Source organism: Lepidothrix coronata, unplaced genomic scaffold (genome assembly GCF_001604755.1).
Source record: "Lepidothrix coronata isolate B3197 unplaced genomic scaffold, Lepidothrix_coronata-1.0 Scaffold63, whole genome shotgun sequence".
Taxonomy (NCBI): Eukaryota; Metazoa; Chordata; class Aves; order Passeriformes; family Pipridae; genus Lepidothrix; species Lepidothrix coronata.
Genome location: NW_016690243.1, coordinates 393,030 through 411,226, shown reverse-complemented (window position 1 = coordinate 411,226; position 18,197 = coordinate 393,030). Strand labels below are relative to the sequence as shown.

Sequence of the window (18,197 nt, the reverse complement as noted above, 5' to 3'; positions counted from 1 at the left end):
CAGTTTCATGGAGGGCAAGTTGTAAATCACAACTGAATATTTAAGAGGAAGAATATTAAAAAAAACCCAACTATGTTTATAAATCCAAAACCCTCTCTGGTAAAATCAGTGTAAGCAACAGAATCACAGGTCATACAGGTCTTACCACCACCGTGCAGAGGTGCAGTGCAATAGCACAGGCTACACACACATTGTCAACATCCAGGACTCCCCCCACCCTGAGTACACCCAAGAGGAGTCTTCAGACAATTACATACAAAGACCACACTGAAGATTGTAACTTTTCAAGTACTAAAACTAAATGCAATCAGAATATTTTTGTCCTTTATCTCATTTTTGTTTTCTGTTCCCAGAAGTTGCACCAGAGAAGGTTTGGTTTAGATATTAGGGAAATTTTTTTTCACTGGAAGACTGGTTAGGCATTGTCTTATGCAAACACAGTTTGTGCACATTTGAGACAGCCTTACAGTAGGGAAAAAAGTCGATTACTCAGAGATAAGCAAAATGAAAGGTAATCAGACCTTCAAGACATACAGTTAACAAAACAGTGGAACTTTGTAATGAAGCAGAAAGATTTGCATTAGTCTAGAACTAATTCGATTTAGTTCATCAACCCTCCAAAAGCAGAAGTTTTGACTGAATATGAGGAGACATTTTTACCATGGGGTACAGTCAATCAGTGGAACTGGCTGCTCAGAGAAGTTTTTTAGTCGCCATCTTTATCGAGTTTCAAGACCAGATGGCAACCTAGCCCAGTGTCTTAGCAGAGGCAGCTTTAAGGAAGAAGTTGGACTAGAAACCTCCTGAAGTCCCTTCCAGCCTGAATCACCCTGTGATCCTATGAAGATTATTATAAAAATAGAGAAAGACTCTGTAATCTGCCTCTGCAACTTAATAACTAACTGATGAAATTGCTATACCTCACTGTCTCTATATGTCTCTTGAGATATCTATATCTAGACATCTTCAGATATCTGTGGATCATGGCTAGGCTTCGTGAACAAAAATTTGGGAAGGGCTCTACCCACATTTGCTACAAGCGCGCTGTGAATACCCATATTGTAAAGAATGAGAAGTTGATTACAACCTAACAATTTGTAGCAACAAACTTGTTTCTCTAATGCAGACACTCCCACACATTTCTTTTCAGTGGTAGGTAGCCTCTGACAGACTTTCAATGTCATCACCTTCGAAGTATTTAGATCTGACTAAAAAAAACCAGTCCAATCATGCCTGATTTCATTTTAATTTCTCCTGCTCTCAACTTTTTTTTTTTTTGGGAACTTGCACACTGCAGCTACTTCATAACTACCTTCTGCTTATTTCAAAAGGAAAATACTGAACAAAAGTCCTGAGGCTACAGAGTAGTCTTTTCTCCAAAGAATATGATATGGTTACAGCTACACAGTACTGCAGATGTGATATCTGAAATCAAGGCAACAACTCAATGACATTAAAGCCACCAAAAAAGTTTCACCATTTCCAAGTAAAACCCAGTAAACATGACATTTAAAAGGTCCACAACATGAATACACAATTAGTACTGCAAGTATTCCATTTTAATGCTCAAGTTTTAACTTCAAAGGCTACAAGCTGTTTCAGAATAGAAACACAGTGCTGTGCAAATTCACAACTCCACATGCAGAGGGTGTGCCGCGAACCGCCCCCTGAAATCAAAGTCCATTTACACGTATGGCCACAGGAGGGAGATGAGAGCATTAGAGAAAACAAACCCTGTTTTCCAAATCCTGCAAAGAACCCCCCTCAAGCAAACAGCGAGCTTTAACATGGCAAATCCACTGTTTCCTGCTTAAGTTGAAGAGAAATTAAATGTATCGGTACATCTCAGTTAGCGCAATCCAAAAACGTTCATAGAGTGTAGTGATAACCATCCACACAGAAGATCTGAAGAATCCTTTCATCATTTTGAGGAACCACCATGTTTCACCAGTCTGGCTTGCAGATGACCTTCTTGTCCAAACACCTGTTAAGTATGGCACAATTTGCCACATGACATTTGCCCACATTGAACATGACAATCAAGTCATAGTAAATTAATAATAAATAAAAGCTTAAAAAGCATATGTGCAATTGATTAATTAAGGACGATGCCTGTTCCAACTACTCTTGCAGCTTTTCAGCACCTAAATAAAAAGAAGTGTCTCATGCAAATGAAGAGAGATTTTTCTTTGTTTATTTTTATCTTTAGAATAACAGAATATTCTGAGTTGGAAGAGATCCACAAGGATCATAGAATCCAACTCCTGTCCCTGACATGACAACCCCCAGAGTCACACCATGTGGCTGAGAGCATTGTCCAGGTGCTTCTTAAACTCTCAGGCTTAGTGCTGTGACCACTTCCCCGGGGATCCTGTTCCAGCGCCCAACTGCTCTCTGGGTGAGGATCCTGTTCCAGCGCCCAACTGCTCTCTGGGTGAAGAATCTTTTCCTGACATACAACTTAAACGTCCTCTGACACAGCTTCATGGCATTCTCTAACTCTCCCTGCTTTTATGTTAAGGCTGGAGAAAGACAAAACCAGCAGCTTTTGCAGTTTCTAGGGCCATCCAAAACTTTGCAAGTGACATGTACGCAAAGATACAACCAGAAGTTCTTACAGGCTCACTTCACCCTGTCAAAAAAATGAGGCAAAACTTTATCACAAGAGAGCAAGCTGCGTGAACTGGCCTACCACCCTGGAGCTTCCTACCCTAGATAACTAGGAGCCATAATAAAAACGGTGATAAAGTGACAGCAAGATATCTCACTGAAAAGTGTCCTGAGTACCTGCTACTAAACTGAATCTGTGATGCAGAATTCAGTGCACTTGACAAATAAACATGCTTATGTTTGGGATCTTGCTCTCAAGCAATACAAAGTTCATCTTCCTGGAAAACTTCATAAGAGGGAGGAGAAGAGATATCTCCCATTTACACACAGGTTTCCATTTATTGGGGAGACATCTATAGAAAATTCAGTATTTCCAGTTGGTGATCTTGAAAAGTTGCAAGTCTCATAACTGGATATATGTTTATTAACTAGATCAGTGTATCAATAACATTAGAAAAAATACAGCAGGCAGAAAACAATTTAACCCTGACTTCAGTCTCAGTCTTTTCTTATGGAGATCCCAAAGCAAGGAAATGATGCCACAGGACTACTGAGCTGCAAACTGAACAGTGCTTCAGATAACCAGAAAGCAGCCTCAGAAGCTTTTGGAGTTTCACCACTCCAGTGCTGCATATTAAGACTCAAACTGAGAAACAGTGGCAACAGTGTGTCCACAGCAACAGAAGAAAATATATTTGCCCATTTTCTGGCTAACTAGGATTTAAGTGAGGAAATAGGGAACTGTATACAACAAGTAGTATTGGAAGAAAATACTTCAGTGTATTGTGGGCTACAAGATACTTTTTCCAGGCACTGTCTGCTGGAGCAAGGTAGTAGAGTCCTCTACCCTCCTGAAGTAGACCTTTTCAGGAGAAGGGAACATACACCTCTAGAAAAAAAGACTGGGCTGGAAATAGTGACAGCTTAGTTTCAGATTCCCTAGTTTTAGGCTTCATTTCAATTTGCCAGCTCTTGTACTTTTCTGCTTCTGAACTCTGTTTACATGACTGTTTCAAAATTAAAAAAGGCATTTCTGTAAGTTCTACAGCACACAGAGGTGGGAAGGTAGAGAGCTACAAAGTTATCTTTATATGACTAGAAAAATATAAACGATGTGATTATAAAAGGGATTAGTATAAAAATTAACAATGGGGATGGCAGAACTCTATGCTGTGACATTCCCAGTTATCCTTCCTGTCCTCCTACATCCTTACTCCAGTCACATTTTTACAGGCAAGCTGGTTTAGCTAAAAACACTTTCACTTAAATATAAAAACACATACACTTAAACATAAAACAGAAAAACATGAGTTACCTGCAAAATAAAAACTTCTCAGACTGTTTTCAACTCTACTTTCAAAATGTGTGTAAATTCTGTAGTCAAGAAATTCAGCACATACATGTGAAATCTGCTACACCTTTCTAAGGAAAGTACAATTCTCTATCATGTAAAAAACCCAAACCAATCTTATGCAAATAGCACATCATCAGGGTAAGGTAGCAGCAATGATAGGAAGTTTAACATACTTGGGAGAGAATGCTAATGGATTTCAGGACAGGTTTTATTTCTATTTACTCTAAAGCTGCTCAGGTGAGTACCTTTACCTTCAAGACACCACAGTACACTGTCAGAATGCCTCTATGAAAAATAGCTTTTCATTTCCCTACTGTCCCTGAGTGTTTTATACCTCTGCTCAGAAACTGTGATCCACAGTTTTAAGCCTGGCCATACAGTCATTACTAGCTGGGAAAAATACAATCACTTATTTTGGTGTCTAGGCTCCTCTGATGAACAAGACGCAATACTTACGTTCAAAAGTTACGTACTCTGCCAAACTCAGAACTCACACATTTACCACACTTTTGACTTCTCCCTAACTCAGAAGGAAGGAAGAGATGCATGGACATAGCCCAAATGAACACAGTACTTTGGTAAATGTAATTTTGCATCTCATTTCTTATATTTAGACCCTCTGTCCTGATGTTTGACCAACAAAATAAAAGTCTTTCTATCCTGAGTTCACAATGCTAGAATAAAAAATTCTCTCAAAGGCATGGACTGTAATAGAGTATAACATCACAAGGTACTTTCTGCTCTGAGTTGGATCAAAGATTTTGACTCAATAGTATGAAATTCTCTCATTTTCTTGCCCCAGACATAGAATGTACCATAGTGCATTAACTTTTCCCAGGCTATTTACTTTTATTGAAATGTACTGTTTGTCTATCACACAATGATAGTGTCAACATCTTTGAAATTATGTGGCAGTGCAAATTTACTGTCTTATCAGTAGCAATATATATCTTGCTGAAATTGAGGTGTTACACAATTGCTTTGTTCTGACTATGCAACCTGAAGACCTATCTTGTGACCTGAGCAATACTGCAATAAAAATTTCCCCCTCCATTACCATCTTCTCAAGAGGGCAAAATAGACCAAAATTTTAAGAACCAAACCATTTTTGATACTCCCTAGAACTCCTCTAAGTGAAAGCACAAGTAAACATATACAGGCAACTTAATACCAGACCTAAGAAGTAATTATACTTTTCATGTATATGCATTCATGTACATGACAGCACACTTCAAGTTCAACTTTTAATCTGCACAATTATAAGAGACAAAAGGTTTAGTTCTTCTAATACTCACCCTAAAAAAAAAGAAAAAGGAAAAAGACAATCACAAGACTTTATGAAGATTTTCCTCTAAATGTACACAAAATTTGTAACCATTTTAGAGCAGAAACATTGAAGACAGGCTTGTTCATTGTCTAGGACTCAATTGTGCCAGAAACATTAAAAGTGAGGGGAAAAAATGGCTCACAAACAAAATCAAGCCTTCACATATCCCATGCAGAACAAGAGACAAAGACTTTATGTCAAAACAAAGGAGGTTTCAGTCATTTAACTACTTGATGTTTTATGCTAATAGTTGTTTGTTAGAAGAAGCTACAACTCAAAACACTCTCCTTACAGGCAAAGCCATTACAATTCCTTAACTCTGCTTTATGTAAACAAAAACTTGGAGGATGCTGTCACTAAAATCCGTATTTACTAAACAACCTATGAGTGTTATCCTAGCAGCAGTAATTTACTTATCAGTTGGTCATGCATTTTCATTTTGCCTAAATCGAATTTCTAACTTAACATTAATAAAACCAGAGTAACTTTAAGAAAACACATAGGTTTTTAAAAAAAAAGACTGCTTAAAGATTTGCAGTTTGTTTCTCATTAGTCCTTCCCTGCTCCACACAGACTTAGTAAATTAGACCAAAAAAAAAAAAAGGAAGTTTCTGTGTATCACCTCCAGATGACATAACATAGAAGAGCCTACTGGTTGCCCTGACAGTGCAACAATGAAAGGATGAACATTAAACTCTGCCTTACATGAAATTTAAGTATTCTGCTTTGCATTCACACACATTCCAGTTGATGATGGATAAAAGAAAAGTTTCCTAAATCATTCTGGTTCTTAAGTACTGAGAAACCCAAATAGTGTGAACCTTGGTTCTTAACACCTGTGGTAGCCTGATCACACAGGGAGCGCTCTCTTAATATTAAATCTCAACTCACTGACAGTTGGCTCCTACAGAACATCCTGCTTGCTCGAATGAGATGGGTGAAATGGTACTGCAGTGCCACAGAGAGGGGCTGTTTGATCCCTTATCTGCACATAACCCAGTTTATTGTGTTTCATACCCCTTTCAGAAATGGAGGAAGAAGCCCCTGAGAAGCAGCAGCTGCTGCCTGAGCAGATCTAATGACAGAGTGGTATGCACAGATGTCAAACACTGGAAAGGCATATAGGCAGCACAAGGAATTCAGATGTCGAGGTCTGGACTTTTCAAGCTTCTACTTTTGTTTGGCACAAATATGACATTTCTAATTGTCACTTAATTTATCTTTCCATTTGAGAAAGGCTACTATTGCAAAAGTGAAAAAACCACAACTAAATACTATCTGATGGATGCATGAATAACTCACATTAGCACAAGGTCTTGGAAAACAAAGAGAGAGTAAATAAATATTTGTATATAAAGATCAACAATGCAAAATATACTCTAAGTTTATAAATAAAGTTTTGACCTTAAAATTCCTATGTCTTGTGTCAGCATCCAAACTTTTTTTTCCAGCAAAGTTTAGCCAAAGGCCTTAGCAAATGTAAACCTACAGCTTTGCACTTTGGCTTACATTTTCAACACCCAAGACAAAGTTAATAATGCAAAGACTTCCCTCATTTTTTAAAGCAGGATGTTTAATCCAACACCCAGCTATCTGACAACAACAATATGTAATTAATTCAGACACTGTAGCTTTCTCTTCTCTCATGAACAATTTTTAGCCTCTCTGATAAGAATAAAAGAATGGCATTTAAACTTGGTACCAGACATCAGTGGCACATCAGCACAACTATGTTTCCTCCTAGTCTATCAGTGCTATGCTCACAGCGAGGTCCAGGGCCTTGTGTAATTGAATGCTACTGATGAAAACCAATGGGCCTTCAATTCTATTCTTTTTAGAGAGCTACTCAGTCTGTATATCCCAGGTAATGTGATAAAAGAGTTGTGGTATAAAAAAATTTCAGTTGAAAAACCAGTAGACCCAAACAGTATTTTCTTTTTTTCAACAGAGGCAGCAGAGTTTATCCTGGGCCAGCCCAGAATTTATTTATTTTTGATGTAAAATGAACCACTGCATCAGACTGTGCACTACAGACATCTCACAACGCACTGCTTCAAACTGCTGAGACACAAAGTTGTAATTGAAGAAAGAAGCTATTACTTGTTTTTAAAAGTTTAAATCTCCTTTTAATATGGATTATTCCAGATTGCAGTGGAATAAATGTATCTTATTTACAGAGTTTTCTTTTCCACAGGAGGCAGTCTGTTAAAGGAATATAGCTAGATGTCCACAAAAAAGCTCAAAAGAGGACATGAATTTAAATAAAGAATTAACTGATTTAACTTACATCCCTTTGAAGAAGAGGCAATATGATTTGGGAAAGGCAGAGACATATTTCTTGCCTTTACACTTCAGTCAACTGAAGATTTAATTTAAAACTTGTTCAGCTAAAGAACTTACTTACAATTTGATAAAACTGATCATAGTCTTTATTCAGATTAATGACTGTACTAGGAGATATAAGTATCCGGGCACTAATCTTTGTCTTATACAGAGAGCAGTGAAATTACAAAAAGTATGTACACCTCATCTTAACCAACAACAATAGCTATGTCTATAAACACGTCTCTGTATAGTAATATTATATTTTATGCTGTATTCACAGACATGGGGTTTTTGGTACCTGCAAGTAAGGTTAGGGTCAGCATTCCTTGATAGAAGCAGTTCTACAGTCTTCAAGATGTTCTCCTCTGAAGCTTGTGCAGTACATGCTGCCATCAGCACAGTGTATTTATCTGTTTGGAAATTCACAGTTACAAAATTACACGTGTAAATATAAACACCATGCTAATCCAGAAGTTCCTTTAAAAGACTTTATATTTGCTAGAGTTGTTAATCAGGTTCTGATACTCTAAGATATTTAGAAAAGGCTAAGAAACTTGTGTTCCTGTCTGTAAAAGTCACTAGAATTATCAGATAAAACAAAGGCACCTGAGATACTCAGAAAGACGAGAGTGAATCACAATAGTAAAGCATCTATTCCTACCGAAATTTAGAACACTGCAAATACCCCACAACTATAGTAGGAGCTTAACTGTGGATGCTTGTTTTTCAAAACACGTTCCACACCAGTCAGTTCACTCCCCGTTCCTCCCCTCCAGTTTAAGGAAGAAACAACTTACAGGAAGTTAACTGCAATGGATAAAAAAAGGTGCATGAAAATGTATTATAAACACATAGCAACATCAATTCTGGGGAGAACTGAGGGTCGTACAGCTGAAGGAACAAAGCTTTATGACAGGTCTTAAGGAGAAGGAATTAAATTTATTAGGTTACTATGGTACAGTAGTGGCAGAAGGACTATTAAAAGTATTGGTTTAGACGTAGATTCTAAAAAACATCTACACAGTCCATAACAATACCAGCTATTTGCTACTCCAGCTTTGAAGCCAGCTAGGTGTTACATGTCACCTTTGCTCACAGATCAAAATTGTACACCATTGCTGCCTGCCCACAGAACACAAGAGATCTCCTTTCCCGTGGTTCACCTAGAGAGATGTGGGAAGTGTAACACCTTGAGGACCCTAGCAAGTTAGTTGGCCCCGGTGTTATTTAGAAGACGGCCATCTGAATAACTGCCCATTTTGCTTACTGCACAAACTTGTTCACAAGTTCAAACATGCCTTCAACAATTTGTTTTAACAAGTATATTAGCTGTACCTACTTCAGACCACATCATCAAGTGTTACAACATATTTTCTAATTTTCTTGTAGAAATTTTAAGGCCGTGTATAATTAACATCTTTATTCTTCAACTGAGGTCAGACTTCATTGTATTTAAACGTGAAAAGTTTGTTATGTACTCTACCCCCTCTGCTCTATTTCTCACCACTTCTTGTCCCTCACCTCCCCAACTTAGTTCTGCATTTAAATTCATTTGGTTCTTTAATATGCCATCTTTTAATTTTCAATTACCTCACGTAGAAATTATTACTTGATGCAGTGAAAAATTTTTACTCAAAATGTTAAACCGGGTTATCAACCAGAACCCGAACGGTAAGATGTCAGGACTTCAAACAAAAGTAGTGATAAACACCATTAATCTGGGAATGACATATAGATGGAACCTGTAGTTACACTTGTTTTCAGTATTTCAGGTAGTGAAAGAGAGTGGGAAACTACTTTCTGTTCACATACCTAAAGCTCACACATGTGAGCAAGAGAAAGGGAAATAACACCTTAGAACTCTTAGGTTTCTCTTTTGCAGACAAAAACTGCTAAAAGACTGCAAAAAATATAAGTTTATGTTCATCCTAGCTGAAAAACCCAAAAAATCCAGTGAAATTATTCCTCAAGGATGCAACATCTTGAACCCATCACATAGTAAATGACATATTAGTTCCTTGTTCTTCACAACTACCAAAAAGGGTAAAATTAAGTAACTACTCACAAAGAATGACTGAAGAGCAACTAAAGGTGATTAACAGTATAGATGTTATTAGGACTATAAGGATTAAAGGATAATTATTATAGGATCACTTATGTGATTGCCTGCTGATGTAAAAAATAGCAGCAAGACTGGTGAGATTTAGTACCATTTTAGGATGGCATAGTTTTACTGAACACGTGTTCTGACCCAGATCAATGACTAACAAGACTGCTCCTGGCTGGACAGTACTCTGGTGTCCATATGCCCTAGTTACTGTTTCCCTACACAGTCTAACAGGGAAACAAGCCAAGAAACCTGATCCTAGCAAGGTGCCACTTTGAGCAAATACAGTCACACACTGAAAAAATGCCAAGCATTTGGTTACCTGGAAACTCTAAACTACTGCCCATAGCAGTTTTTGCCCCATTTATAGCTCTCTACAGGCATAAACAAGGAACAGGTGAGCTGTAGGTAGCCACAGCTGTAGGCAGCCACATGGAAGTTCCCTGAAGCTGGCTACAAGGACAGTAATTAGAAGAAGGCATGATTGCTTTTGGTGCAGGTAGTCTACTCTAATTAACTGCTAAGAAGTTATAGAAAATTTTCAGAGCCAGATTTGTACCATCTGCATTTCAGTCTACTATTACTACAAATATTGGCAAGTTACTGGAAAATATGATCACTGCTTCTACATACTTGGCAGTACTGTGGGATAAATATTCCAACACAATGGAAGAGAAGGAAAATAACCATAGTTTAAGTCAGAAAAAGTTATTATTAAGCCATAAAAATTGACAGAGGAACTGATATTACTTAGAAGCCACACTGAATTCTTGCAGAAAAATGTGATCTAGTAAAACAATAAAGAACAGTTTTCACTTAATAATAAAACTGCGCTCTAGTTTTAGAGAAGTCCACATTAGTTTCCCATGAACTAGAAAGCTATTCCTGTTGTTTGGGATGCTATCTGGTTTCTGCATGTATATATTTTGTAACAGGATCAAACAAAGGAAGTTTTACGTGTACAACTTTATACTAGAATTTTTGAACAAGTATTTCCAAACACTTTTTAAAAAAGCACTTGAATTTGGGAGGTGAGGGAGAAAACAGGATGGAGAAAGAAAGAACAAGAAAACCCATCAACGAATTCGAGATCAGTTCCAAGAGCACAATTTTTATTTTAAAACTACTACTTTTACTTCAAAACTGTGAAAGGTAGGCTAGGTCCCAATTCCACTGGGAACTTTGATTTTTTTTTTTTCCCTACATATGTGAACAAGAGAATACGGATAGGGACAATGTCTGGTGCTGAGCATTACTAGTCAGTACTTTTCATTCACATCTTACCTATTTCAAAACACGCGTTGGCACCTCTGTCCAGAAGAAGACGCACTACTGCGAAGTTGGCCACACTGGCAGCACACATCAGGGGAGTCCATCCAAACTGAAAGCTAGTTTCTATGCTGATGCCTGTCGAAAGTTGAGATACTAAAATCATAAAACTGCATCACAATAAACACGCTTTTTATAAACTTTACTCTCAATATGTATCATTAGAAAGGTTACACCCTGTTTGCATTTCATCCTAGAAAGAGAAATCTTTTATAGCATTTTCTTTAATACATCTTTATTTAGAACCAGAAAACAACTTTTAAAACTGACATCAGTGAAGTTCAGTTCTCAACCCAAGGAGTTAACTACCACAGAAAGATTACATTAAAAAATCCCAAACATCTAGCTGCAAAAATAATTTCACATAAGTGCACAGAATCACTGTTTTCTCTACTTCTGTGCAATAGCTTTCTTCAATCAAAATGAAAAATTTTGACTCTTGTGAAGCCAAGAGGACTGCTGTGGAAGCAAATTGCTTGTCAGGCAATTAAGATCATATCATCCAGGGTTTCCTGCTTCACAGCTCCTTTTATTCTCTGTCCTGCAAGGCAGTTAACTGGCAGACTTGCATTCAGCACTAACAAAATATTATCTCAATAAAAAGAAGAAATAGGAGACTACGCAAGATTCAATGACAATCACCAGAATTGTTTGTTACTCTTTGTAATAGCCAGAATGGCTAAAATGGCTAGAAGTGTTCCTGCCAGTCAGCCCAGCCCTTCCAAATTCACAAAGAACCAAGTACCAGACTGACAACTTTCAAATAAAAAATTCTATGCATTTTTGCAATAATAGGAATCATCTTCCCTTCAATCCTTCAACAAATATTACTTCCTCTAGAACAGTTTCCATCGTCTGGTTCCATACTAGTCCAATGGTGACTATAGGTAATAAGAAATACTTCTTTAGAAGAGAGAATTCTGAAAAAAACCCCCAAAACTGTCCTAAGAAATTTATGATAGTTGAGCTACATGCCTTCTTTTTCATGCAAAATGTGTATTTACTTTCCCTGCCTTGGTGCAATGCCAAAGATGTGCTCAGTGTAGCAATATAAAGTCATTAAAGCTGAGAGACTAACAGGTCACTGCTTTTGGATTGATTCTTTAACTGTTTAAGATCACTGGAATTGTTGAAGCAATCAGTAAAGAGCAGCAATCAATAAAAGCCACATGTTGAAGCATTCTAACACCTGCAAGCCACAGAATTTACAATCAAATCTACTTGGTAATGTATACACAGCAGCTGCAGTCCTTAGTGCCACAGCACACCAGTTTCTGTGCAAGATACAAAACATTCCATTGAAACCCACACACAAGTTCTATAAGGGGAGCCAGCAAGTGTCCCTTAGCAGTCATATCTGAACTTCCTTGTAGACAAGTCACTTCAAGAATTTAGCAACTCTGATACAACAGCCCACTTAAATAACACTAGTAAGAAATACCAAAAAGGTGTCACCCAGTCAACCTTAAGAAATCACTTTTCCTCGTAAGAAAAGCAGTCAGCAGTCTATGTAACATCTAGAGCTTTTTATTTTACTTTTATTTTAATATGTATCTTTTTTTATTTTAATACATATCTGAACAATAGCAAGAAAGGATCTATTTGGCAGGCATAGAGAGACCTATCAAAATTCTTGAGAAGGTATTTTCTTCAATGCTTTCTTTATTCATACAGCAGACAGTATCTGCCATGATGCTGGTGCTCCTTTTAAGTTCTAGAATTAGAATGGTCTATTTGGCAACGGTATGTTGTTTGTCCTGCATGGTCTCCTGCCATCTTTGTAGTGACTGACTTGAAGTATCACTCAGTGTGAAAGTCATAATGCAAAACAGCTGGAATTCCCAGAGGAAGACAAACAATGGACAACAGAAACAGTAAGTCATGTTGCTTCTTGGCTGCATAGTTATAGGAGTTGATGACTGAACCAGAAATGTCTCACCTTGGTGACTACTCAGACATGTTATTACTCTCATTACACGAGCTGCTGTTGAAGTAAGCAGCATTAGTTCAGCATTTAAAATGGCCCTTAAGAAAACCTATAAGGCAACAGTGAAGCCCAGAAAAAACACTTTTTAGCAAAAAAATCAGGCCAGATTCAACAGCCAGAGAAAAACAAGCCTGCTACAGCTCCACAACCCAATGTACAACCCATACCGATGCTAAGCATGTATTCCCAGCCAGCACACACATACATCACTGGCCACAGTGATCAACACAGGCAGCCAGAGCACTCTTGTGAACAGAGTGCCAACAGTCTCATTCTGCCATCTACCTCCTCCAGCTGCTGGCATCACAGACACATAGGCCTCTGACCTCTGGTCCAACTCCTGTGACTGGCACATCTTTCACTCGCTCCTGTCTCCACAGGCACTTGGCCCACAGGCGCAAGGGTCCTATGAGAGCCCTGGGAGTCCCTTCCTCTGAGTCTGTAATTTGTGTTCCTGCCTGCCGGTAGGCTTCTCTGAGACTGTAAAGATGGGCCTGTGACGGGCTATTAGCTTCCACGATGGGCCTGGGAGGAGCTGGGCCAGGCTATTATTTGGGCTCCCCCACCTGCCATTACCTCTTTGTGCTCCTTTGTAGGTATAAGCAGAGAAGATTTTCAGTCACATGACATCACAAATTATAAGCAGGAGAGAAACCAGACACAACATGCTTTCTTACAATCTGAGTTGCAGATAAATATCTTCCTCTTTAACCAGCAATGGGTAGAAATACGTTCTGGCCTCAGACAAGCTCTACAACAGCAGAAACTCTGTGAAGCATATGAATAATGGAGAAGCAAAAGAACAGCAAAGGGAGAACTGCATGCTTTTTGTGACTACTACAGTTTCTCCGGTATCCCTTTCAGATACTTTGTTGACTGTGGCTAATAATTATGTTAGAAAGGCTGTTTTTATACAGAAAAATGCAACCTCAAATTCAAAAAGATTAGCAAGCCCAAAGAACTACGATCTGACTTGCCTACCTGACTCAGGGCTCAAAGTCCTAAACTGGCTGAAGAGTTATTCTCACACATCCTGTCCCCTCCCACTCCCATAGTTTACTAGTACTTTTAAGTCTCTGAACTGGCCCACAAAAGATGAAATGCACTCCAGCACTCATGCTAAGATATAAGTGGAACAAACTGCTGAATTAAAACAGGAAAGAGAATTTGACTGTACTTATATTTTTAATTGGCCTAAACTATCATGAGATCATAACTTTGAATTCCATTTTAGGAAATCAAACACGTGAATTATATGGCGTTAAGTATTTTAATCCCAAAGCAGGACCAAAATGCTCAAGTCATCTTTGAACCCGCTACTTGCTTGCACTACTTTTTGCGACACCATACTTCAGAAACTTGTTCTTAACAAGCTGCTGTTTTACAGGAGTGAGGAAAGAAAACATTGTGCTTGTCCATCTCCTAAAGGAGCTCTGTAAACCTGCCTCAGCACCAAAGACCTTAAAGCAACATTTAAGCAAGCCAGAAGACGATATGTTCTCCCTTTACCTGAAAGAATGGCCTCAGTGGTTGCTAGGAAATGCACTTCAAACACAAACTCTCAGTTTGGTGGAGTGCTGGTAGTGAGTCTCCTACAAGCTCTACTGAACAGACACTAAAGGCAACTCTGGAGGCAAAGATTTAATCAGACTGAGCACCAATCCTCTGAAGGACAATGTCACCTTTCTTCAGAAAGACCTCCCTGATAGGGAAGTATTGTGTTCTACTGCTTTTCAGGACAGTACTGGATGGCTCAAAATTTACTGTTGATCCCATTTTATATATTCTTTTGTGATACTGCCCTGTTCATTTCAGGAGACAGGAAAGTATACTACTTGAATCTTTGGCCTGACCTTATGCTCTTACAGATACCTATCTTCTAGCAGCACACAACTGTTCACTGTATTATCAGGCATCAACACAGAAAGAGAACTATTGATGTTTGACTGCAATACAAGCAATTGAAAATGAAGGGTTGTAACAAAACAACTAAGAAGTCTGATGCATAGACATCATCAAAAACTCTACCCATAAATAAGAACATATTTTCTCAAAGCAAGACAGATGTATTTCACACTCACACTGCACCTATTCTGTTTCAGTCTGTGCAACAGTTTTACTTCATTTAAAAAGAATACCATTTTCCCATTGTAGTGAGAAACAGTAGTCTTCTAAAAGGACAAGTAATGTCATCGTTTTAAAACTCAGAAAAAAACCCCATTGCTAACTAAGAAACTACTTTCTTTCAGCTATAAGACAGATTTTCCTCAGAGAACAAGCTCTTGGGTACTATATTCTCCTTGCTTGCTGAAGCAGAACTTGCTGACAATTATCACTAGGCAGGTCAACTCAGCTATGCAGTTTCTGCCCTGGATGCTTCAATAAATGATCCAGTCCACCTAACACTGATTAACAAACACATTACAGACAAATACAGAGTAACTGAACAGGAAGAAAGGCTTTTGGTATTAAAACAAACTACTTTTTGGTGACAAATGCCACATAAAGCCTGTTAGACCTTTCAGAATCGCAAAATCTTTGTCCAGTTGATGTTGCCAGGACAGCAGTATCACAGAGGGCACATACCAGAAACTTAACCGTGCTGTGAAGGAGGCAAAAAAAACCCAACCAAACAACCAACAAACAAAAAACCAAAAGGAATTTCCAAACTGTGGAAGCATTAAGAAAAAAAAAAAGCCAGTCTCCCCTTCTTACCCTGCCCCATACAACCTTCAACACCAGAGTAAGACCACCCACTGAATTCTCCCCCTCAATTTAAACCACATCAAATTCAGTGTTTGTAATTGATATTTGCAGCTAAAGATGCATCTGAAAAGAAAGAAACATCTTATTTCATAGTTCACACATTATAGTTTTCTCAGTTTTCAGGGCTTCTGACTGATGAAAGAAACATAAATTAGGAGGAATGTGCTGGAATATGGAATGCTGAGTCACTGAAAAAGTAATTGAATCTTTAAAATAAGAGTTTATACCCTGTATTGGAAACATTCACATATTCCTACATGCACTCAACATGTCATTTTGAAAGGAGAAACTTTAGAATTCTTGCCATGATCAATTAAAAATATTTAACTTTGTAACTGCCTTTCCTCACCTGAGTTTAAGAGTTCTTCAATTAAAGACACATCACCACGAAACAGAGCCTTCTTTAAAGCCTCATTCTTATCTGCCTGCAACATTTGATCCAACTGCTAGATAAACAAGGAAAAGTTAAGTCAAAACATAAGTGTTTCAAGGGAAAAACAATATAGCTTCATTTCAGTATAAAAGCACTAATGATCTCTGAAAGTGCAGGAGCGGAGAAAGAGTAAGAAGATAACTTTCCTTCTTCCATCTCTGTAGGTCTGTTTGGGGTGTACTGCAAAGCCTAAGTTTTAAAATTAATTTTTCTGAAAGGTTCCATTCTCTGAAAATGCAAATATCTTCTTTCTCAACAGATCTGCTATCCTCCTATGCTGCCCTCAGTTTTTCTTACCAGTATTAGATTTCAATTAAGATTTTTTTTTCATCTTATGGCACTGGAAAAACTTAGCAATGCATTTCTGTACCTTTTTTTTGGTACATGTCACACATTGTGAAGTGCAACATTAAAAAAAAATATAGCTATCAGACATGAAAGTTTGAGATTGGGTCAAGGGAGCTCAATGACTATCTGTCTGGCCTAAAACAGCACAAGTCCACTGCTGTGAAGGGCTACCCTTCCTCCTAATCCTGTGGTGGCATTTGTGTTCCTGCATCATTAATGATTTGGCTGAAAAATACCCTCACCAAAAGATTAGTTTATACATCAGACGGTTGCCCAATTCAAGTTCTTTTCAAAATGATCACAGATTTTTCTCTATCAAAGCTGCAGATGCAGCTGAAGATTGATGCTGGCACTATTTAGATTTGTACAAAACACTTATATACACTAATGATTGGATTATTCACTAGTTTCTTTATGGACATAAGTGAGTATGAGACAAAGTTGTTTTGTCATAAATTTTTAACTCATAACATTATAACTCAGAGTTATACAATTTTCACAGCACACTGTAGCCCATCATTCCATAAACTTTTGTAAAGATTTTACCAAGTGTCTAGAAAACCAGAGGTGAGAAACAGCCAATAAAATAATTTAGCCCTATTTTCACTCTGCTCAGCCAGCAATTTTCAAATAATGGACATCTCTGGATAGGAAGCTCTATTTAAAGATCAAGATCCCTAAACCACTGCTATAATCTTCAGCCTGAGTACTGCAAGAATTCAGTTACTTCCATTTTCCAATTCCCGCCACCAGACAAGCCAACACCTAAAACCACTCACGGAACCTCCCTCCACCTCACACTAACAGACACCTCACACCTGTTAGATGCAATAAAGGTCACTTTTAAATTTACCCTCATGCTGAAACAAGGACTCAGGTGTGCTACTAAACGGGAGATAAGTCTTTTAAGTAAACATTAAGTTCTTATGTAATAAGACAAGCCCTTTGAAATTCAGGTTTCATTTACTGGATTGAGGGTACACCACTCTGGTAGGAAATGGCTTCCCTGGTGGGAAGCACCAGCCGCACGCTCCTCTGGGACCCACCGCGCTCGGCTCCCTCACCGCCAAGCCGAGGCCGCCCCCCACCCCGAGGCCGCCCGGCCACGGCTGGCGGGCGCCAGGCGCAGGGAGACTCGGTCCCACCTGCGGCTCCTGCCGCACGATGCCAATGTCCCAGCCGCCATCGTCGCTGTCGCTATCGCTGTCCTCGTCGCCGCCCGCCACAACGCGGGACCCGCAGAGCAGCGCGGCCATAGCGGCACCGCCCAACCTCGCCTCGGCGCCGCCGGGTCACGCGCTCGCGCCGGCCGCTTTCCCGCGCACCCGCGCCCCGCCCCGCCGGGCCCCGCCCCTCCGAGCGGCGCGCGAGGGCCGCCGCCTAATGCGGCTGTGCCGGGGCGGCCGCGCCTGGGCAGGGGAGGGGGCCTGGTCCGTGCTGGGATTGCCGTGCCCGGACCGGGCGGCTGTGCCGGGGCAGGGGAAGGGGCCTGGTCCGTGCTGGGATTGCCGTGCCCGGACCGGGCGGCTGTGCCGGGACAGGGGAAGGGGCCTGGTCCGTGCTGGGATTGCCGTGCCCGGACCGGGCGGCTGTGCCGGGACAGGGGAAGGG

General features: G+C 39.4%; 1 protein-coding gene across 5 annotated transcripts in view; it reads right to left on the bottom strand.

Annotated features, from left to right (window-relative positions):
- ASZ1 (ankyrin repeat, SAM and basic leucine zipper domain containing 1) overlaps positions 1-17,880 on the bottom strand; it is a 40,719-nt gene extending 22,839 nt beyond the window's left edge. For 4 of the 5 annotated variants that reach the window (XM_017817804.1, XM_017817806.1, XM_017817807.1 and 1 more), the window contains exons 1-4: positions 17,732-17,880; positions 16,155-16,251; positions 11,008-11,130; positions 7,915-8,026 (exon numbers count right to left, since the gene is read on the bottom strand). In XM_017817804.1, coding sequence (XP_017673293.1) covers positions 7,915-8,026; positions 11,008-11,130; positions 16,155-16,251; positions 17,732-17,842 — 443 coding nt within the window. In that variant the 5' untranslated portion in view covers positions 17,843-17,880. The remainder of the gene's footprint in view (positions 1-7,914; positions 8,027-11,007; positions 11,131-16,154; positions 16,252-17,731) is intronic. The other variant, XM_017817805.1, reaches the window with a different exon arrangement.
- Positions 17,881-18,197: the final 317 nt, after the last annotated feature.